We start from the raw sequence: 23,481 nt of genomic DNA on the forward strand, positions 1-23,481 counted from the left end.
CCTCTCTTTCTCTCCTCTATCCTCCCTCTCCCTCTCTTTCTCTCATCTATCCTCTCCCTCTTTCTCTCCTCTATCCTCTCCCTCCCTCCCTCTCTTTCTCTCCTCTATCCTCTCCCTCCCTCCCTCTCTTTCTCTCCTCTATCCTCCCTCTCCCTCTCTTTCTCTCCCTCCCACTCTTTCTATCCTCTCCCTCCCTCTCTTTCTCTCCTCTATCCTCTCCCTCCCACTCTTTCTATCCTCTCCCTCCCTCTCTTTCTCTCCTCTATCCTCTCCCTCCCTCTCTTTCTCTCCTCTATCCTCCCTCCCTCTCTTTCTCTCCTCTATCCTCTCCCTCCCTCTCTTTCTCTCCTCTATCCTCTCCCTCCCTCTCTTTCTCTCCTCTATCCTCTCCTCCCCTCTTTCTCTCTCTATCCTCTCCCTCCCTCTCTTTCTCTCCTCTATCCTCTCCCTCCCTCTCTTTCTCTCCTCTATCCTCTCCCTCCCTCTCTTTCTCTCCTCTATCTTCTCCCTCCCTCTCTTTCTCTCCTCTATCCTCTCCCCTCCCTCTCTTTCTCTCCTCTATCCTCCCTCTCCCTCTCTTTCTCTCCTCTATCCTCCCTTTCTCTTTTTCTTCTCTACCTTTCTGTCTTCCTTTTGTACCCACATTCCTTTGCTCCTCTCTTTCTCTGTTCTGTCTTTCCTGCTCACTCGCTTGTTCTCTCATCTCTCATCTTATTATGGTTCAAGGTATGACCCAGGTGCAGACAGTGTTGAAGAAACAAAATTGTATTCTTTCAACAGGGCAAATGACAGGTCAAGGCAGGCAGGGGTCAATAATACAGAGAGGGTGTGTAAGGTACAGGACAGCAGGCGGGCTCAGGGTCAGGTCAGGCAGGGGTCAATAATACAGAGAGGGTGTAAGGTACAGGACAGCAGGCGGGCTCAGGGTCAGGTCAGCCAGAGGTCAGTAATCCAGAGTAGAGGCAAAGGTACAGGACAGCAGGCGGGCTCAGGGTCAGGTCAGCCAGAGGTCAGTATTCCAGAGTAGAGGCAAAGGTACAGGATGGCAGGCAGGCTCAGGGTCAGGTCAGCCAGAGGGCAGTAATCCAGAGTAGAGGCAAAGGTACAGGATGGCAGGCAGGCCTCAGGGTCAGGTCAGCCAGAGGGCAGTAATCCAGAGTAGAGGCAAAGGTAACAGGACAGCAGGCGGGCTCAGGGTCCAGGTCAGCCAGAGGTCAGTAATCCAGAGTAGAGGCAAAAGTGCAGGACGGTAGGCAGGCTCAGGGTCAGGTCAGGCAGGAAAGGTCGAAACCGGGAAACTAGAAAACAGGGACTATAGCAAGACAGGAGCAAGGGACAACGCTGGTAGGTTTAAACAGGCAAAACGAACTGGCACAGACAGACAGAAACAAGGTGTAAGTACCCAGGGGATAATGGGAAAGATGGGCGACATCTGGAGGAGGTGGAGACAAGCACAAGGACAGGTGAAACAGATCAGGGCGTGACACATCTCTCTTTTTCTCTTTCTCTGTTCTGTCTTTCCTGCTCATTCACTTGTTCTCTCATCTCTCTCTTTCTCTTCCCTCTCCTCTCCTTCTCCCACCTTTCTCTCCCCTCTTCTTTCTTCCTCCTCTCTCCCGCTCTCTCTGTAGTAGTCGAGGTCTGTGAAGCACTTTACGTAGTGTGGACGATGAGTCAAATCAAATCAACTTCTATTTGTCATGTGCGCCGAATACAACAGGTGTTGTACAGTGAAATGCTTACTTACAAGCCCTGAACCAACAGTTCAATTTTAAAGTAAAAAATAGGTATTAGGTAAACAATAGATAAGTAAAGAAATAGAAAATAAACCAGTAAAATGACAGTGAAAATAACAGTAGCGAGGTTGTATACAGGACAGGTGGTACCGGTACAGAATCAATGTGCGGGGGCACCAGTTAGTCAGGCTAATTGAGATAATATGTATGTGAATGTATAGTTAAAGTGACTATGTATAGATAATAAACAGAGAGTAGTAGCAGCGTGGGGGGACAATGCAAATATTCCGGGTAGCCATTTGATTACCTGTTCAGGATTCTTATGGCTTGGAGGTAAAAGCTGTTGAGAAGCCTTTTGGTCCTATACTTGGCGCTCCGGTACCACTTGCCATGCGGTAGCAGAGAGAACAGTCTGTGACTGGGGTGGCTGGGGTCTTTGACAATTTTAAGGCCTTCCTTTGACACCGCCTGGTATATAGGTATATGGGCCCCAATGATGTACTGGACCATACGCACTACCCTCTGTACACTACCCTCTGTACACTACCCTCTGTACACGACCCTCTGTACACGACCCTCTGTACACTACCCTCTGTACACTACCCTCTGTACACTACCCTCTGTACACTACCCTCTGTACACGACCCTCTGTACACTACCCTCTGCACACTACCCTCTGTACACTACCCTCTGTACACTACCCTCTGTACACGACCCTCTGTACACAACCCTCTGTACACTACCCTCTGTACACTACCCTCTGTACACTACCCCCTGTACACTACCCTCTGTACACTACCCTCTGTACACTACCCTCTGTACACTACCCTCTTGAAGTTCTCAACCTGCTCCACTTTCTTATCCGTATCTTTTTGAAACTGCACTGTTGGTTTGGGGCTCGTAAATAAGCATTTTACTGTAAGGTCTACACCTGTTGTATTTGGCGCATGTGACTAATGTCGTGTCTTTACTATCATTAACTGAAGACTGATAGTTTTTATCAAAGATTCTCTGTAATTATTATTACGCGATTAGACTGATTAATCATGTAACCGTAATTACTAGGAAGTCGGGGCACCAAGGAAAAATATTCAGATTACAAAGTTATCATTTCCTAAAATAACCTTTCTGATATTTTATCTGATCAATTAAGTCTTCGAATTAATTAATTATTTACTTTACCTCACGTTAGTCTCATTACAAACGTCGTAAATTGTTGGTTATCAGCACGAACCCAGTCTTCACTATGAGTCTCCATACATCAATTGTCTTAAATCATTTATTTATTACTAACTAAGTAATTCACAGAAATGCATAAACAAACAAACAAACAAGGTAAATGTGGTTACAAGAAATGAAATGAGAATGTGCCCTAGTGGGCTAAACCGGCATGGCGGCTTGTTAGACAAAAGGGGAAGTGGGGTCGACTGAGAAGACAACACACAGTTGATAATTATAACAATTGAAATGCTAATCCTTTGCACATGAACGCTCACTCATTCGGGAACAATTACAATCAATATATATATTTACGCTCAGTGTGTCGTTTTGATCGCTGGTGAAAAGTTGATTTATTTAGTAGAATTGTCCGTCTCTCTCTCTCTCTCTCTCTCTCTCTCTCTCTCTCTCTCTCTGTCGTGGTTATAGTGGAGAGTTCAGAGTGACATTCATTCGTTCCTCGCGTTCAATGATACCGAATTCCTAGCAGACTAGTAATTAATATCAGAGACTTTCTTATTCTGTCGGTGTCGATAGTCTAAGAGTTTAACCACGCGGTATGGTTAAAAGATTCAGCAATGGTCTACAACCTTTGCACTCCCGTGATTGAGAGAAAGTTGGTCTGCAACCTTTAGCCAATTGAGGTAAGCTCGGTCTGCTGATCGAAAACCGATCAAGTGGGAGTTTTATTCTGAAAGCAGAAAAGGGCTGTCCCAGGAAGCCTGACCATAACTGGGCTCAGGGGCGGTCCTCTGATTTAGTTAACTCCATCCAATCCCCTTTTTGAGTCTTCCTTCATTAAACAGTCCAAAATCATATTACACAATTTTACAAACAGTATCATACTCACTCATTCATCTTATACAACAATTAGATGTAAACCTCATATCTGAGGATAATATATAAACAGCGTTATGGTAATGTGTCCACACCGTCTCCCATGAGCTTCCCCAAGTTGTGATAAACGGACCAGTTCGTAGCTGGATTCTTCACCGATCTTTTATACTTTCTCCGAAACATGAAATTTGTTCGTACCTCAAGTTCTGTGAGGTGGAAGGAATTGCTTTGTTCTCTATAAAAATGTACTCTGCCTATACTGTGTGTCCATAAGGAGATCCACAGGAATTTACGACATCTCTCTGACCACAGCAACCTAGTTGAAGGAGGCAAGGGGGAGGCAAAGAGAGGAGGATGGGGCTTGCTATACCCAAAGAGGCCAACATCATGACATACCCTGGTGGTTTGGATCTTGTTTGTCCTGCAAGTTACAAATCAACATAAAATCATGAACACGTGATGTCCTGTTTGTAGATCATCATTGCAGTCCCCTCTGGTGGTTGAACTTGGTAGGCTTCTCTGAAAGTGGAGCAGTCCACCACAAGGATGTCAGTTGATGTCCGGTTGGTGATCGCCGTTGCGGTCCCTTCTAGTGATGTACCTGGGAAGGGCCAGGGGATGTCCTGGTTGGTGATCGCCGTTGCGGTCCCTTCTAGTGATGTACCTTGGTGCAAGCTGCAAAGTACCCCAGGGAGGGCCAGGGGATGTCCGGTTGGTGATCGCCGTTGCGGTCCCTTCTAGTGATGTACCTGGGAAGGGCCAGGGGATGTCCTGGTTGGTGATCGCCGTTGCGGTCCCTTCTAGTGATGTACCTGGGAAGGGCCAGGGGATGTCCTGGTTGGTGATCGCCGTTGCGGTCCCTTCTAGTGATGTACCTGGGAAGGGCCAGGGGATGTCCTGGTTGGTGATCGCCGTTGCGGTCCCTTCTAGTGATGTACCTGGGAAGGGCCAGGGGATGTCCTGGTTGGTGATCGCCGTTGCGGTCCCTTCTAGTGATGTACCTGGGAAGGGCCAGGGGATGTCCGGTTGGTGATCGCCGTTGCGGTCCCTTCTAGTGATGTACCTGGGAAGGGCCAGGGGATGTCCGGTTGGTGATCGCCGTTGCGGTCCCTTCTAGTGATGTACCTTGGTAGGTTCCCTGGAAGCTGCAAAGTACCCCAGGGAGTGCCAGGGGATGTCCTGGTTGGTGATCGCCGTTGCGGTCCCCCGCCCTCTGGTGGTTTACCTGGTAGGCTCTCTGACAGCGGGGCATGCCGCCACAAGGATGGGCCGTGGGTGTCCGGATTTGGGGTCGCCGTTCCGGACCCGTCATCTGGTCGTCGTCCAGACTGGAAGATCTGGGCAGTAACTTAGGCAGATGTTAACAACGCACACACACTCATGAAATATATATAATTACATTCATTCCCCAATGAGTGGCGTGTCACGGTGTCACTTCCTAAGTGTCAAAGGAACTGAACCGAAAAAGAATGAAAGCATAAACAAAAGATATACAAAATATATTTCTCACACAAAAATCATCTAATTGGACTGTATTCTATATATCATGGCATTGTCTCTAATGCCATATCTAGGGTTTTCCTACTTGGTGTGTTGCTTAGGCACTATCCTAAGTTGATAACTATATGATAAGTCTACAGCTGTAAGGCACTAGTTTTGGGCAGTCAACAGGGATGACCTATGGACTTCTGGGAAGAAAACTGGCGAGTGCTGTAGAGTCAAAGGCCTAGAAGTAAATGTTCAACTTTACTAAGGCTGGTATTTTGCTTGGACCCTTAAGTGATCCTAGCATAAATCCTAATTGGATGTTCCATTGTGCATGTGCGTTTATGCTTACACGAGCGCGCATGTCAAGGGAAGAAAACCAAGTATCCTGGCAGATTACAACTGGTTCAGAATGAGTCTGACGTAATCAGGTAATTTTCAGGTCAATGCCTGGAGGTCAGTCAGAATTGGTGTCGAGGGAGTCTGTAGTAGTTTTTACTACAAGTCACTGTGTCTTCCACTATTGTAGTGGCGATAGGTATGACGTCTATTTCATAGCTATGTTATCCACAGGAGGAGCTAACCTCACGACGGAAGTACTCTAAGTATTAGACCAGTCGTATGTGGTGTGATCGTGGTTAATGATTCTAATAATTTTCCTCCTGAATGAAGGATTCTATTTATTAGTGACATGTGATAACCATTAGAAGAGTGCACTGGAGATTCAAATCAAATCAAATCAAATTTTATTTGTCACATACACATGGTTAGCAGATGTTAATGTAGCTAGTGTAGTTAGTGTAGCGAAATGCTTGTGCTTCTAGTTCTGACAATGCAGTAATAACCAACAAGTAATCTAACTAACAATTCCAAAACTACTGTCTTATACACAGTGTAAGGGGATAAAGAATATGTACATAAGGATATATGAATGAGTGATGGTACAGAGCAGCATAGGCAAGATACAGTAGATGGTATCGAGTACAGTATATACATATGAGATGAGTATGTAAACAAAGTGGCATAGTTAAAGTGGCTAGTGATACATGTATTACATAAGGATGCAGTCGATGATATAGAGTACAGTATATACGTATGCATATGAGATTAATAATGTAGGGTAAGTAACATTATATAAGGTAGCATTGTTTAAAGTGGCTAGTGATATATTTACATCATTTCCCATCAATTCCCATTATTAAAGTGGCTGGAGTTGAGTCAGTGTCAGTGTCAGTGTGTTGGCAGCAGCCACTCAATGTTAGTGGTGGCTGTTTAACAGTCTGATGGCCTTGAGATAGAAGCTGTTTTTCAGTTTCTCGGTCCCAGCTTTGATGCACCTGTACTGACCTCGCCTTCTGGATGATAGCGGGGTGAACAGGCAGTGGCTCGGTGGTTGATGTCCTTGATGATCTTTATGGCCTTCCTGTAACCACGTGTTGCACTCTGAGTGGCTCCTATGTCGCTGTTGTCAAGGGTAATTTGATTGGTTAGATCTCTAACCTTCTTACTGATTGTAGCTAGACTGACTGTTGCTGGTATTGGTACTGGTGCTCAAAGGGACCAGTTATCCTACCGATTTATTCTGAAATATTATATTACCGGAACACATGATTGGAGCATTTTACTAGTTGTATTGCAGTTGAACCTACACATGGCAAGGAATGATTATTGTTGTAGGTGGACAAGTCCACTGGACTTCCTTTACGACCAGTGTGGTACACCTCAGTACTATCTTAGATGTGTTCTAAGATAATCCCCGTCTAGGGGCCTGTCTGCTCCTCACTGTTCTCATAGGGGAGTTTACAACTAGATTTGATTTATGCTCTGGCGGCCTCGTACGTTGTTGTCCGTAGTCTCGACCCCCCCCCCCCCCCCACCGGCCTCAATGAGGCTCATCATGGGTCTGGGCTACTATTCCCCACCTACTATTCCCCACCGGGTGGTGTTAGTGTCTGAGGCGCAAACGAAAAGGTCGGACCCTATGTACGAGTTGTCAGCGTCAGCATTGTTATGAGAATGGCTGTAACCTTTCAACCAAATCTCCTGGTGTTTGTGATTCAACACCCTCAGTGGCTGTCGAGGTCTGTCAGTCACCACCGCGTCCGCGTGTGGCAACCTCTTCAGTACCTGCGAACTGAGACGAGGATATCGGTCTGTGATATCGCAAAGTGTTTCACCAGTGAGAGTCATCGGGTCAGTTGCTGGACTGACGCCATTAGTATCATTGTAAGGGGTGACAGTCCCCCACAAAGTGGAAGGTGTATCATCGGAAGCAGAGTATACTCTGCGCATCAATGCTTTTCTTGCTGAGACGGCCGCAATGCTTGCCGAAGTGTCCGAAGGGCAAGAGGAGTTAATCTCAACTACCGTATTGCACGACTGCAAGGAGGAGGGAAGTTGCGTATTCACAGAGACAGCTGGCTCGAAATCATGAAAAGAATGGTCAATCAAGTTGGCTGATGGAATGTGTCGAGATATCGTAATATCTCCTTGGATCGGATTCTGCCCCAAGAGGTTTTTAAACATCTTTTTCCCAAGGGGTGCTTTCGACAGATACCCCTCGTGAATGACTGCGTTGCAGCTAGCGTTAGGGGAAAACAGTATGGTCAGTGGAGGAGGCACGGTGGCCTGTGACCATACCTGGTTGGTTTTCCAATCCATCAATGGGAGTAACCGATCCATCAAGTCTGCTCCAAGTAGCAGGGTTACAGTTTCATACACAGGGTGAACGAGCAATACGTCCTTGAAGTGTAGTTTCAGCATGACTCTCAATGTGAGAGGCGAGGTAGTCTGAGTGACCTCTCGAAATGTAGTGTCGCATCGTTCCACTTTTAACCAACGTTTAGTTGGCTTCAAAGCCATTTTGAGATTATCAAACAATGTTTGAGAGATGAGTGATATTGTCGCACCCGAATCAATTAGCTCATGACAAGTTAAGCAGTCCTACAGGACTGTTTCCAGGTATTGCCCTTTAGATTTGTGGTTAGTGAACATATTCCCCACAAAGTGTAGTGGTCGTTCGCAACAACGTGATGTGTCATTTCTGTTCAAGGTGGAAGCAGATAGACTTTTTCGATTTTGAGTGGGCTTGGCTTTAACGAAGCGTTTGACCTTTTTCTTCACAACCTTTGTATCAGAGTCTATAGACATTGCCCGGGGGCTTGTTTCTTGATCAAGCGGGCCCTGGAGAGGGTCTCGAGTGAGAGCGGGAGAAATTTTAATTTTAACGTCCTTGCTATGGGTGTTAATTCCTGCGGACCTGGTGTCCGGTAATTCCCCGTCTAGTCCTTGTGACAGTTCTTCCTGTAGAGGAACTTCTGGAGAACATTGGTCTACGTTTGCATCGTCCTTTGTTACCCTGGTGCTCTGACACTTTGTATGGGTTGGGTGCAGGAACGTAGTGAACAGGTCGATTGTAGCGGTAGTCATGTTGATGGCGACGTACTTTACAGGTATTTCGACCGCTGAGGTTATTGGAATCATGGTTTTGTGGTAGAAACTGTTGTTGTACGTCATCTCTCAACTCTCCAATACCTGGTAATGCACCCTCTAACTGGAGTGAGTGCTCCTGGTCAAACTTCACAAGCAAGTGGTCAGGGCTCTTAGCGTTGTGAACTTTTGATGCCTCAAAAGCTGTGCTTGCAAGCTCTCTGAGTTGTAAGATAGGCAAGCAAACGTGGGCGGCAGGGCCCAAGTAGGTAATGAAGTTTGACAGGAACATTTGTTTAAAAGGTAACAGGACTTCCATGCCTGTTTCAGTGAGTAGGCCAAAAGTAAGCTGAACGAAGCCTATGATAGTAAGCTTGTGGGTGTTCGTTCCGAGCTTGTTTGACGGTGCTAGCCAGTAAGCTATCGTGTTTGCGAGTCGCAGAACCACTGAATTCTAATTTCAAAGCTGTGGCAAGTTTAGCGTAGTCATTTAGCACGTGTTGCTGTTGTAGATGAATGAACCTTGTCACGTGTCTATTCGACGTTCGCTTCAACAGGTAAACCCTGTCAGAACCTGTAGCATTCGGGTAGCCATCCAACGCGTCCTCTATGTCAGCTAGGAACGTCTCAGTATCGTTTGGCTGACCTGGAACGGGGTCAAAGGTGGGGAAATTCTTGATGAGTTTGTCAAGGTATTCTGCGCCAAGCGGGCGGAAAGGGTTGGCTTCATCCTGTGGAGAGATTGTTGTTTGTTGGCCAAGAGGCGAATATTACTCAGTGCCGAATGGCCAAGAGGAGAAGACTGAGGGACACATGAGGGAGGCAATGTCTGAAACCTATCATCATACTCCTGTGAGTACAGGGCTCCGGTTTCTTGGATTCGTAGTCACCCTGTAGAGCGTGACCATTCTGGACTTCCTCCAGATGGTACCTAAGGGTGGTATTCTGCTGCATTGCAGAGTCCACTTGTGCGCTTAGAGTACTGATTTTGGACACGTGAGTGTCACATTTGCTCCTTCCGGGCTCAAACTTATCTGTCATGGCTTGCAGATAGAGGTCTTGAGTACGGAGCGAGAGATTCAGTGCTGAGATTTTCTCCACTTGCTTAGAAATCAATATTTCCATCTTCATCACCTGAGTTGTCTCATCATTCATTTGGTCAGCGACCTGAATGCGTTCTGCTGATTTGCTATCCAACTTTGTTATTGTGTTCATTAACTGATCGTATTTGGTCTGCAGCGTTTTGAGGAGAACTGTGTTACTCTGAGTAACATTCAACAAAATTGCATGTTATCAAGTTGAGCGCTCTTGTTTGTAGATAACTCTTCAGATTTATCTAGTCTGGCGTGAACATCATTGTATTTAGTTTAGGCTAAATCGAGTTGTTCCTGTAGCATATGATTTTGTTCCTGTAGAAGACGATTTTGTTGAAGAGCTTGTGCTTGTTCATCGTCATACGTTTTTGCAATTACATTTAATTGTTCAGTTTTTAAGCGCAGTTCCATAGCTAGCAGAATTTTTCCCTTTTCTGCATTTGTCATTGTTTTCCTGGTTCTCTCCACCTGTCCCTTTATGTCTCCCATTACCTGCTCATGCTTCAGCTGTGCACTGCGGTATTGGACAGATGCCATTCTTGGGTGGCAAGACATCAGGGCTAGACTGGAGAGAACCTTTATGAGGCTTGTGCCCGATGGTTGATTTTGGAAAGCGTTGTTGTCTGCTTTTCCACTAATGGCATAATTAGGGTTGGTATTGCTGCTGAGGTCAGAGATCAATCCATTTGCGGGTGGAGGTTCACTAATTAGCGGGCGAGTGGGGACTACCCCCTCTGATAGCTTGCACATTATTAGAACATTTTGAAAGGAAAAAATGTTTTTCCTAATTTTCCAAAGTTTGGTTTTGGAATATATTGGGAGCTGCAAAGACGCTTTTAATCTATTTATAGATTAATGAACCATAAGTAATGAACCATAAGTACTGTGGAAGTTGGACATGAATGAATTTGCAAAAGCAAATTGAATTAATCAATGATAATGATTAATCATACCTGGATAGGCTATCTGGGAATTCAACTTTAAATTCACCTTGGAAGTTGGTTCATCTAGGTTACTATTGCAAAGCTTAAAGTGTCTCATTTAACTGGAAGAACCTAGAAAGGTATGTTTGACAATTAAAATAAATTAATTGAATGAGACGATAATACCCAAGCAATTGAAATTGCTGGATTATCATAAAGATAATGTTAGGTACATTTACCACTATGGTATACTTTCCCCTCAGGCCACTGATTGATTGTGCAGAAGCAGATTTTACTGATTGATCCAATTTAATGAATAATCAAACCTGTATAGGTTTAAATAAATAAATTGAATGAGACCCAAGCAATTGAGATTGCTGGATTATTTTAACGTGATCCACATTTGGATTTCCAACCCTTCGTTTCAGAGATTCACCACCACAGGAATTGCTTTGTTCCTCAGGAATTTACGACGTCTCTCTGACCACAGCAACCTAGTTGAAGGAGGCAAGGGGGAGGCAGGGAGAGGGGGATGGGGCTTGCTATACCCAAAGAGGCCAACATCATGACACTAATAAAATTTGATTTGATTTTGATTTACAGCCCCGTCGATGAGAATGGGGGCCTGCTCGGTCCTCCTTTTCTTGTAGTCCACAATCATCTCCTTTGTCTTGATTAAGTTGAGGGATAGATTGTTATTCTGGCATCACCCGGCCAGGTCTCTGACCTCCTCCCTATAGGCTGTCTCGTCATTGTTGGTCACCAGGCCTACCACTGTTGTGTCGTCTGCAAACTTAATGATGGTGTTGGAGTTGTGCCTGGCCATGCAGTCGTAGGTGAACAGGGTGTACAGGAGGGGACTGAGCACGCACCCATGAGGGACTCCAGTGTTGAGGATCAGCGTGGCAGATGTGTTGCTACCTACCCTCACCACCTGGGGGCGTGAGTGCTACAGGTCTGTAGTCATTTAGGCAGGTCACCTTAGTGCTCTTGGGCACAGGGACTATGGTGGTCTGCTTGAAACATGTTGGTATTACAGACTCAATCAGGGACATGTTGAAAATGTCAGTGAGACATCTGCCAGTTGGTCAGCACATTCCCAGAGCACACTTCCTGGTAATCCGTCTGGCCCAGTGGCCTTGTGAATGTTGACCTGTTTAAAGGTCTTACTCACGTCGGCTATGGAGAGCATGATCACACAGTCGCCCGGAACAGCTGATGCTCTCATGCATGCCTCAGTGTTGCTTGCCTCGAAGCGTGCATAGAAGTGATTTAGCTCGTCTGGTAGGCTCGTGACACTGGGCAGCTCGCGGCTGTGCTTCCCTTTGTAGTCTGTAATAGTTTGCAGGCCCTGCCACATCTGACGAGCGTCGGAGCCGGTGTAGTATGATTCAATCTTAGTCCTGTATTGGCACTTAGCTTGTTTGATGGTTCGTCTGAGGGTATAGCAGGATTTCTTATAACCTTCCGGGTTAGAGTCCCGCACCTTGAAAGCGGCAGCTTTAACCTTTAGCTCAGTGAGAATGTTGCCTGTAATCCATGGCTTCTGGTTGGGGTATGTACGTACAGTCACTGCGGGGACGATGTCCTCGATGCACTTATTGATAAAGCCAGTGACTGATGTGGTGTTCTCCTCAAGGCCATCGGAAGAATCCCATAACATATTCCAGTCTGTGCTAGCAAAACTGTCCTGTAGTTCAGCATCTGCTTCATTTGACCACTTTCTTTTATAGACTGAGTCACTGGTGCTTCCTGCTTTAATTTTAGCTGGTAAGCCGGAATCAGGAGTATAGAATTGTGGTCAGATTTGTCAAATGGAGGGCGAGGGAGAGCTTTGTACGTGTCTCTGTGTGTGGAATAAAGGTGATCTAGAATTTTTTCCCCTCTGGTTGCGCATTTAACATGCTGATAGAAATTAGGTCAAATGGATTTAAGTTTCCCTGCATAAAAGTCCCAGGCCACTAGGAACGCTGCCTCTGGGTGAGCGGTTTCCTGTTTGCTTATTTCCTGATACAGCTGACTGAGTGAGGTCTTAGTGCCTGTCTGTGGTGGTACATAAACAGCCACGAAAAAAATTGATGAAAACTCTCTTGGCAAATAGTGTGGTCTACAGCTTGTCATGAGATACTCTACTTCAGGCCATGATGTTTCAGATCCAACTCTAGAACAATATTTGTGTTTTATTGTGGTTTGGTTCAGGGCAACGGAACGAGAATGTACATGTAAGCAGTTTGGGTCTTGAACCAGTATGTGCTGTTTTAACATACTGACAACAGCACTGTGATATTTACCTAATAAAGTTCTTTATATCTGTCTTTGTCCAGTACGGAGGCATTCAGCCCTGAACGGGGGGCGAGGGAGGGGGCCACCAAGGTCATGATCGTGGTGACAGACGGAGAGTCACATGATGGGGAGGAGCTACCGGACGCTCTGGAGGAGTGTGAGAAGAGAAACATCACCAGATATGCCATCGCTGTGAGTACACACACACACACACACACACACACACATACACACACACACAGAGAGAGAGAGAGACGCATGCACGCACACACACACACTGTTCCATAGAGCACATGAATGCAACATGCCTGCTACACCACAAACTCGCTAACCAATATGGCAGACAGTCTCACCAACCAACCCCACTCCTGAAATAGCTGTATTGAAACAGCTTTTCCACCGTACCACCTCACATACCCTGCATAACGTGAGAGCTAGCCATCCTGCCCATTCAGCCTCAAACTGGCCTGAAATAATGCCTGTGGTTTTTAAAATAGCCCCAGCAAATGACTAACTGAACCCTTCTGGCTCCTTAAAATAACCCAGTGGGTAACAACAGCTATGTCTTCCTGCCCCACCCCACCCCCCTAACACACACACACACAGACACACACATGCACACCCACCATCAGTGTCTCGAGTGATGTGGTTTTGGTGGTGTGGTAGAACAGACTCCAGTGGCTGAGTAGTCGGAGACTCTTCCCCAGCCCACAATATAAACACTGTGACCTGCAGGGCCACAGTCACCAGAGGAACCACAATATAAACACTGTGACCTGCAGAGCCACTGTCACCAGAGGAACCACAATATAAACACTGGGACCTGCAGAGCCACAGTCACCAGAAGAACCACAATATAAACTCTGGGACCTGCAGGGCCACTGTCACCAGAGGAACCACAATATAAACACTGGGACCTGCAGGGCCACTGTCACCAGAGGAACCACAATATAAAGACTGTGACCTGCAGGGCCACTGTCACCAGAGGAACCACAATATAAACACTGGGACCTGCAGGGCCACTGTCACCAGAAGAACCACAATATAAACACTGGGACCTGCAGGGCCACTGTCACCAGAGGAACCACAATATAAAGACTGTGACCTGCAGGGCCACTGTCACCAGAGGAACCACAATATAAACACTGGGACCTGCAGGGCCACTGTCACCAGAAGAACCACAATATAAACACGGGGACCTGCAGAGCCACAGTCACCAGAGGAACCACAATATAAACACTGGGACCTGCAGGGCCACTGTCACCAGAGGAACCACAATATAAACACTGTGACCTGCAGGGCCACTGTCACCAGAGGAACCACAATATAAACACTGGGACCTGCAGAGCCACTGTCACCAGAGGAACCACAATATAAACACTGGGACCTGCAGAGCCACAGTCACCAGAAGAACCACAATATAAACTCTGGGACCTGCAGGGCCACTGTCACCAGAGGAACCACAATATAAACACTGGGACCTGCAGGGCCACTGTCACCAGAGGAACCACAATATAAAGACTGTGACCTGCAGGGCCACTGTCACCAGAGGAACCACAATATAAACACTGGGACCTGCAGGGCCACTGTCACCAGAAGAACCACAATATAAACACTGGGACCTGCAGAGCCACAGTCACCAGAGGAACCACAATATAAACACTGGGACCTGCAGGGCCACTGTCACCAGAGGAACCACAATATAAACACTGGGACCTGCAGGTCCACTGTCACCAGAGGAACCACAATATAAACACTGGGACCTGCAGAGCCACAGTCACCAGAGGAACCACAATATAAACACTGGGACCTGCAGTGCCACTGTCAGAGAGAGAGAGAGAGAGAGAGACTGGGGGGACAGAGAGAAAGAGAGACAGGTGGACTGAGAGAGAGCAGACTGGGGGGACTGAGAGAGAGAGAGAGAGAGAGAGAGAGACGGGTGGACTGAGAGAGAGAGAGAGACGGGGGGACTGAGAGAGAGACGGGGGGACAGAGAGAGAGAGACAGGTGGACTGAGAGAGAGAGAGAGAGAGAGAGAGAGGGAGACAGGTGGACTGAGAGAGAGAGAGAGAGAGAGAGAGAGAGAGAGAGACAGGTGGACTGAGAGAGAGAGAGAGAGAGAGAGAGAGAGAGAGAGAGAGAGAGAGAGAGAGAGAGAGAGACGGGTAGACTGAGAGAGACAGAAATACCACAGTCTGCCATCACAGCAGCAATATTTGTGACCTGTTGCCACAAGAAAAGGGCAACCAGTGAAGAACAAACACCCTTGTAAATACAACCCATATTTATGCTTATTTATTTGCCTTGACCATTTGTACATTGTTACAACACTGTATATATAATATGATATTTGTAATGTCTTTATTGTTTTGAAACTTCTGTATGTATAATGTTTACTGTTCATTTTTATTGTTTATTTCACTTTTGTATATTATCTACCTCACTTGCTTTGGCAATGTTAACGTATGTTTCCCATGCCAATAAAGCCCCTTGAATTTAATTGAATTGAGAGTGAGAGAGTGAGAGAGTGAGAGAGTGAGAGACGGAGACTTCCACAAAGCTGTGAACAATCTGAGGGACAAGGCAAGAAGGGCCATAAAATGTAACATACTAATTAGGATCTGGCTAAAAATACTTGAATCATTTACAGGACCCATTGCCCTTTATGGTTGTGAGGTCTGGGGTCCGGTCACCAACCAAGAATTCACAAAATGGGACAAACACCAAATTGAGACTCATGCAGAATTCTGCAAAAATATATTTTGTGTACAACCTAAAACACCAAATAATGCATGCAGAGCAGAATTAGTCCGATACCCACTAATTATCCAAATCCAGAAAAGAGCTGTTAAATTCTATAACTACCTAAAAGGAAGCGATTCCCAAACCATCGATAACAAAGCCATCACCTACAGAGAAATTAACCTGGAGAAGAGTCCCCTAAGCAAGCTGGTCCTGGGTCCTGGGTTCTGTTCACAAACACAAACACACCCCACAGAGCACCAGGACAGCAACACAATTAGACCCAACCAAATCATGAGAAAACAAATAGATAATTACTTTACACATTGGAAAGAATTTACAAAAAAACTAGAATGCTATTTGAGTACACAGTGGCAGAATACCTGACTACTGTGACTGACCCAAACTTAAGGAAAGCTTTGACTATGTCCAGACTCAGTGAGCATAGCATTTAGACAAACTCTCATATATGTTTGGTGAAATACCACAGTGTGCATCACAGTAGCAAGATTTGTGACCTGTTGCCACAAGAAAAGGGCAACCAGTGAAGAACAAACACCATTGTAAATACAACCCATATTTATGCTTATTTATTTTCTCTGTAAACATATGTTTCGCACACCAATAAAACCCCTTAAATTAAATGGAATTGAAGAGAGAGCGAGAGAGAGAGAGAGAGAGAGAGCAAGAGAGAGAGAGAGAGAGCGAGAGAGAGAGAGAGAGAGCGAGAGAGAGAGAGAGAGAGAGAGCAAGAGAGAGAGAGAGAGAGAGAGAGAGAGAGCGAGAGAGAGCGAGAGAGAGAGAGAGAGAGAGAGAGAGAGAGCGAGAGAGAGAGAGAGAGCAAGAGAGAGAGAGAGAGAGAGAGAGAGAGAGCGAGAGAGAGCGAGAGAGAGAGAGAGAGAGAGAGCAAGAGAGAGAGAGAGAGAGAGCGAGAGAGCGAGAGAGCGAGAGAGAGAGAGAGCGAGAGAGAGAGAGAGAGAGAGAGAGAGAGAGCAAGAGAGAGAGAGAGAGAGAGAGAGAGAGAGAGAGAGAGAGCGAGAGAGAGAGAGAGAGAGAGAGAGAGAGAGAGAGAGAGAGCAAGAGAGAGAGAGAGAGAGAGAGAGAGCGAGAGAGAGAGAGAGAGAGAGAGAGAGAGAGGAGAGAGAGAGAGGCAGAGAGAGAGAGAGAGCGAGAGAACGAGAGAGAGAGAGAGCGAGAGAGAGAGAGAGAGAGAGAGAGAGCAAGAGAGAGAGAGAGAGAGCGAGAGAGCGAGAGAGAGAGAGAGAGAGAGAGAATCTCCAGGGTCTTGATGCTGAAACGTGGTTTCACTGTGACGGCTGCAATGTTTTGATGTGTTGCTCTCTGTCCTGCTGCCAGTGTGTGTAGGACAGAAAACAGCCCTTTGGGGAGAGCAGAGCAACAAGCTCTCTAAAATAACAGCCTGAGTCGTGTTTTATACATCAGCCTGCCTGCCTGCCGACTCACACAGAATTTATAGTCAACAAGAGGAGGGGTCAAAGGGTGTGTGTTTGTCTGTTTGCGAGTTTGTTTGTGTGCATGTGCCTGTGCAACTGTGTGTATACATGTGCATATACATTTGCAGTAGCTATAACTTCACTGTATGTTTTGAATAGTTAACAAGCTACCCCCCGCTGTCTGTATTTCTGTCCTCCCTCTCCGTTCGTGACTCTGAGGACAACCAGCAGCAGCTGGCAAGACCAACGGAATTTCTCTGCTTCTATAATATCTCCATGTATACATTTATAGTGTAGGATTCCTTCACATTAAACCCTCCCTCCACCTCCCTCCCTCCCTCCCTCCCTCCCTCCCTCCCTCCCTCCCTCCCTCCCTCCCTCCCTCCCTCCCTCCCTCCCTCCCTCCCTCCCTCCCTCCCTCCCTCCCTCCCTCCTCCCTCCCTCCCTCCCTCCCTCCCTCCATCCATCCCCCATCCCTCCCTCCTTCCCTCTCTCCCTCCCTCTCTTCATCCATCCCTCGATCCCTCCCTCCCTTCCTCCTTCCCTCTCTCCCTCCCTCCCTTCATCCATCCATCCCCATCCCTCTCTCCCTCTCTCCCTCTCTCCCTCCCTTCATCCATCCCTCCCTCCCTTCATCCATCCATCCCTCCCTCCATCCCTCCCTTCCTCCTTCCCTCTCTCCCTCCCTCCCTCCCTTCATCCTCCATCCCTCCCTTCCTCCATCCCTCCCTCCCTTCCTCCTTCCTTCCTTTCTTCTCTCTCTTCCTCCCTCCCTTCCTCTATCTCTCCCCCCTCCATTCCTCCCTCCCTCCCTCCCCTTTGAAAACAGAGAATTTCCTTATTTAAGATGGCAGCCAGAGTGACAGGGAAGGATTGTTGGGATTGGGTTTCTGGGGAGGAATGTGCTCCTTACTGCAGTGTTTAGGCTATTCTGTATTACAGACGACTAACTGTAGCTGTTACTATAGCCTCCTCACACGAGAGAACCTTACCACACCAGTCACTCTCTCCCCCTGTCTGGACCAATTCTTTCATTTCACGGTTTGCTAGAGCAGTATTTCCCAAACATTTTAGCTGACTCCATTTTTAGACAACCCCTTAGTTAGAACCCTACGTACATGATCTGTTTTTTGTCTTTTAAGGGTTGTCTCTCTGTGGTTGTCATTGATTCAGGTTATGTCCTCTACTGTACTGTACGGGGTTGGTGTTGGCAGCTCTCTCTCTGTCCTCTCAGATTGTCCTGACTCAGTAATATCTCTCCCTCTATATAAATGTTCTCTGTCCCTGTGAAACATGGAGGAGTTATTGGCAGAAGACGTAGAGAATATGTCTGTTAATGTTATCTCTCACTCTACCTTTCACTTTTTCTGTCCCTTACATTTAACCCCTTCTTTCTCTCCCTTTTGTTTTTCTACCCTTCACTTTAACCCCTTTCTCCCTCCCGCTTTATCTCTCCCCCCTCTCTTTCCTCATCCCTCTCTCTCTCCTCGCCCTTTATCTCTCCCCCCCGCTTTCCTCATCCCTTTCTTTCTCCCTCCCGCTTTATCTCTCCCCCCTCTCTTTCCTCATCCCTCTCTCTCTCCTCGCCCTTTATCTCTCCCCCCTCGCTTTCCTCATCCCTTTCTTTCTCCCTCCCCCTTTATCTCTCCCCCCTCTCTTTCCTCATCCCTTTCTCTCTCCCTCCCCCTTTATCTCTCCCCCTCTCTTTCCTCATCCCTCTCTCTCTCCCTCCCCCTTTATCTCTCCCCCTCTCTTTCCTCATCCCTCTCTCTCTCCCTCGCCCTTTATCTCTCCCCCCTCGCTTTCCTCATCCCTTTCTCTCTCCCTCCCCCTTTATCTCTCCCCCTCTCTTTCCTCATACCTCTCTCTCTCCCTCACCCTTTATCTCTCCCCCTCTCTTTCCTCATCCCTTTCTCTCTCCCTCACCCTTTATCTCTCCCCCTCTCTTTCCTCATCCCTTTCTCTCTCCCTCACCCTTTATCTCTCCCCCTCTCTTTCCTCATCCCTTTCTCTCTCCCTCACCCTTTATCTCTCCCCCTCTCTTTCCTCATCCCTTTCTCTCTCCCTCACCCTTTATCTCTCCCCGTCTCTTTCCTCATCCCTCTCTCTTTCCCTCTCTCTCCCCCCTCTCTTTCCTCATCCCTTTCTCTCTCCCTCCAGGTATTGGGTCACTACATCCGCAGGCAGCAGGACCCAGAGACGTTTATCAGTGAGATCAAGTACATTGCCAGCGACCCTGACGACAAATACTTCTTCAACGTGACTGACGAGGCGGCACTCAACGACATCGTAGATGCACTAGGAGACCGCATCTTCACTCTAGAGGGTGAGATGGAGAGAGGAAGAGGAAGGGGGAGGGAGGGAGGTGAAAGTGCTGGAAAGAGGAAGGAGGGGAACGGGTGTCCGTGTTCTGGAGACACGGAGGAACTGCTTTCTTATTTAGCCAGGGAGAATGTTAAAAGAGAGAGGGATGTTACTCTCTTTCAATTGAGAAAGAGGCAAAAAGGGGGGAATGGTGTCACATTTAATCCCAGAAGGAATGAAAGAGGAAGGGATGGATAGATGCCACTACCTTGAAAAGGAAAGAAGGGCGCGAGCAGCTATCACAACACTTACAGGAACAAGGGAGGAAATTATGCCACCCTGAAGTCTGTAGGGAGCGAGGGAGGAAGGGAGTGGAGGATATGAGAGGAGGATGAGGGAGGTAGATTCTGTATACCACCTGGGTTCTTGAGTGAGGAGGGAGAGAGAGGGCACTAACCTGTGGCATCTAGATAGTGGCAGATTGGGGAGGGGAAGGAAGGGAGGGAATGTATGGAGTAAAGGTGAAAGGGAGATAGAAGTAAAATAACAGTATTTGAATTGAGAGTGAGTATTCATGTGTCAGAGTGGGCAGCACAGGATGCCACATTTAGTCCCATCACAGTATTCATGTGTCAGAGTGGGTGTTTAGTCCCTTCACGGTATTCATGTGTCAGAGTGGGCAGCACAGGATGCCACGTTTAGTCTCCTCACGGTATTCATGTGTCAGAGTGGGCAGCACAGGATGCCACGTTTAGTCTCCTCACGGTATTCATGTGTCAGAGTGGGCAGCACAGGATGCCACGTTTAGTCTCCTCACGGTATTCATGTGTCAGAGTGGGCAGCACAGGATGCCACGTTTAGTCTCCTCACGGTATTCATGTGTCAGAGTGGGCAGCACAGGATGCCACCTTTAGTTTCATCACGGTATTCATGTGTCAGAGTGGGCAGCACAGGATGCCATGTTTAGTCTCATCACGGTATTCATGTGTCAGCCACCTGACACTGGCAGAACAAACATTAACCAAACATTCAACTAAACTTCCTCTGAGAGTTAGGTTTTTAATTTTTTTTAATTTATCCGTTATTTTACCAGGTAAGTTGACTGAGAACACGTTCCCATTTACAGCAACGACCTGGGGAATAGTTACAGGGGAGAGGAGGGGGATGAATGAGCCAATTGTAAACTGGGGATTATTAGGTGACCGTGATGGTTTGAGGGCCAGATTGGGAATTTAGCCAGGACACCGGGGTTAACACCCCTACTCTTACGATAAGTGCCATGGGATCTTTAATGACCTCAGAGAGTCAGGACACCCGTTTAACGTCCCATCCGAAAGACGGCACCCGTCACAGGGCAGTGTCCCCAATCACTGCCCTGGGGTATTGGGATATTTTTTTTTAGACCAGAGGAAAGAGTGCCTCCTACTGGCCCTCCAACAGCACAGGGTAAACCTGTTCCGCTTTCACCTCAGCAGAGGTCCCATTAGCCCCTCACGCAGTCACTGAACCCGCACACCACACAGATATGTGGTTGGGCACAGAAACATGAGAGGGTGAGACTCATGACTTTAATAAAATAATTTTTGAATGACATGACACGAAATAATAGCAGAGAGATCTGCTCTAGATTTTTGTGTTGGATACTACAGAAAATGTGCTAGAAAGGTTTGTTAAACGTTGTTTTGATGTTTCTGTTTCGTCACAGGGACGCTGGGGTACAACGAGAGCTCCTTCAAGTTTGAGATGTCCCAGATTGGCTTCTCCACACACGTTCTGGATGTGAGTCCACCATGTGTGTGTGTGCGTAGTGTGCAAGCATGCGAGCGCGCGCGCCATGTCATTGTTTTTTATTTATTTTTTTATTTCACCTTTATTTAACCAGGTAGGCTAGTTGAGAACAAGTTCTCATTTGCAACTGCGACCTGGCCAAGATAAAGCATAGCAGTGTGAGCATACAACAAAGAGTTACACATGGAGTAAACAATTAACAAGTCAATAACACAGTAGAAAACGAAGGGGGGGTCTATATACAATGTGTGCAAAAGGCATGAGGAGGTAGGCAAATAATTACAATTTTGCAGATTAACACTGGAGTGATAAAAGATCAGATGGTCATGTACAGGTAGAGATATTGGTGTGCAGAAGAGCAGAAAAGTAAATAAATAAAAACAGTACGGGGATGAGGTAGGTGAAAAGGGTGGGCTATTTACCAATAGACTATGTACAGCTGCAGCGATCGGTTAGCTGCTCAGATAGCTGATGTTTGAAGTTGGTGAGGGAGATGAAAGTCTCCAACTTCAGCGATTTTTGCAATTCGTTCCAGTCACAGGCAGCAGAGTACTGGAACGAAAGGCGGCCAAATGAGGTGTTGGCTTTAGGGATGATCAGTGAGATACACCTGCTGGAGCGCGTGCTACGGATGGGTGTTGCCATCGTGACCAGTGAGCTGAGATAAGGCGGAGCTTTACCTAGCATAGACTTGTAGATGACCTGGAGCCAGTGGGTCTGGCGACGAATATGTAGCGAGGGCCAGCCGACTAGAGCATACAAGTCGCAGTGGTGGGTAGTATAAGGTGCTTTAGTGACAAAACGGATGGCACTGTGATAGACTGCATCCAGTTTGCTGAGTAGAGTGTTGGAAGCCATTTTGTAGATGACATCGCCGAAGTCGAGGATCGGTAGGATAGTCAGTTTTACTAGGGTAAGCTTGGCGGCTTGAGTGAAGGAGGCTTTGTTGCGGAATAGAAAGCCGACTCTTGATTTGATTTTCGATTGGAGATGTTTGATATGAGTCTGGAAGGAGAGTTTGCAGTCTAGCCAGACACCTAGGTACTTATAGACGTCCACATATTCTAGGTCGGAACCATCCAGGGTGGTGATGCTAGTCGGGCATGCAGGTGCAGGCAGCGACCGGTTGAAAAGCATGCATTTGGTTTTACTAGCGTTTAAGAGCAGTTGGAGGCCACGGAAGGAGTGTTGTATGGCATTGAAGCTTGTTTGGAGGTTAGATAGCACAGTGTCCAAAGACGGGCCGAAAGTATATAGAATGGTGTCGTCTGCGTAGAGGTGGATCAGGGAATCGCCCGCAGCAAGAGCAACATCATTGATATACACAGAGAAAAGAGTCGGCCCGAGAATTGAACCCTGTGGCACCCCCATAGAGACTGCCAGAGGACCGGACAGCATGCCCTCCGATTTGACACACTGAACTCTGTCTGCAAAGTAATTGGTGAACCAGGCAAGGCAGTCATCCGAAAAACCGAGGCTACTGAGTCTGCCGATAAGAATATGGTGATTGACAGAGTCGAAAGCCTTGGCGAGGTCGATGAAGACGGCTGCACAGTACTGTCTTTTATCGATGGCGGTTATGATGTCGTTTAGTACCTTGAGTGTGGCTGAGGTGCACCCATGACCGGCTCGGAAACCAGATTGCACAGCGGAGAAGGTACGGTGGGATTCGAGATGGTCAGTGACCTGTTTGTTGACTTGGCTTTCGAAGACCTTAGATAGGCAGGGCAGGATGGATATAGGTCTGTAACAGTTTGGGTCCAGGGTGTCTCCCCCTTTGAAGAGGGGGATGACTGCGGCAGCTTTCCAATCCTTGGGGATCTCAGACGAGATGAAAGAGAGGTTGAACAGGCTGGTAATAGGGGTTGCGACAATGGTGGCAGATAGTTTCAGAAATAGAGGGTCCAGATTGTCAAGCCCAGCTGATTTGTACGGGTCCAGGTTTTGCAGCTCTTTCAGAACATCTGCTATCTGGATTTGGGTAAAGGAGAACCTGGAGAGGCTTGGGCGAGGAGCTGCGGGGGGGGCGGAGCTGTTGGCCGAGGTTGAAGTAGCCAGGCGGAAGGCATGGCCAGCTGTTGAGAAATGCTTATTGAAGTTTTCGATAATCATGGATTTATCAGTGGTGACCGTGTTACCTAGCCTCAGTGCAGTGGGCAGCTGGGAGGAGGTGCTCTTGTTCTCCATG

The 23,481-nt window shown here is 47.1% G+C and overlaps 1 protein-coding gene across 1 annotated transcript in view; it reads left to right on the forward strand.

Annotated features, from left to right (window-relative positions):
• Nucleotides 1-23,481, forward strand: part of itga10 (integrin, alpha 10) — a 108,272-nt gene that overhangs the window by 28,132 nt on the left and 56,659 nt on the right. The window contains exons 8-10 of the mRNA XM_031787382.1: nt 13,047-13,197; nt 19,362-19,527; nt 21,211-21,284. Coding sequence (XP_031643242.1) covers nt 13,047-13,197; nt 19,362-19,527; nt 21,211-21,284 — 391 coding nt within the window. The remainder of the gene's footprint in view (nt 1-13,046; nt 13,198-19,361; nt 19,528-21,210; nt 21,285-23,481) is intronic.

Source organism: Oncorhynchus kisutch, linkage group LG13 (genome assembly GCF_002021735.2).
Source record: "Oncorhynchus kisutch isolate 150728-3 linkage group LG13, Okis_V2, whole genome shotgun sequence".
Classification (NCBI taxonomy): Eukaryota; Metazoa; Chordata; class Actinopteri; order Salmoniformes; family Salmonidae; genus Oncorhynchus; species Oncorhynchus kisutch.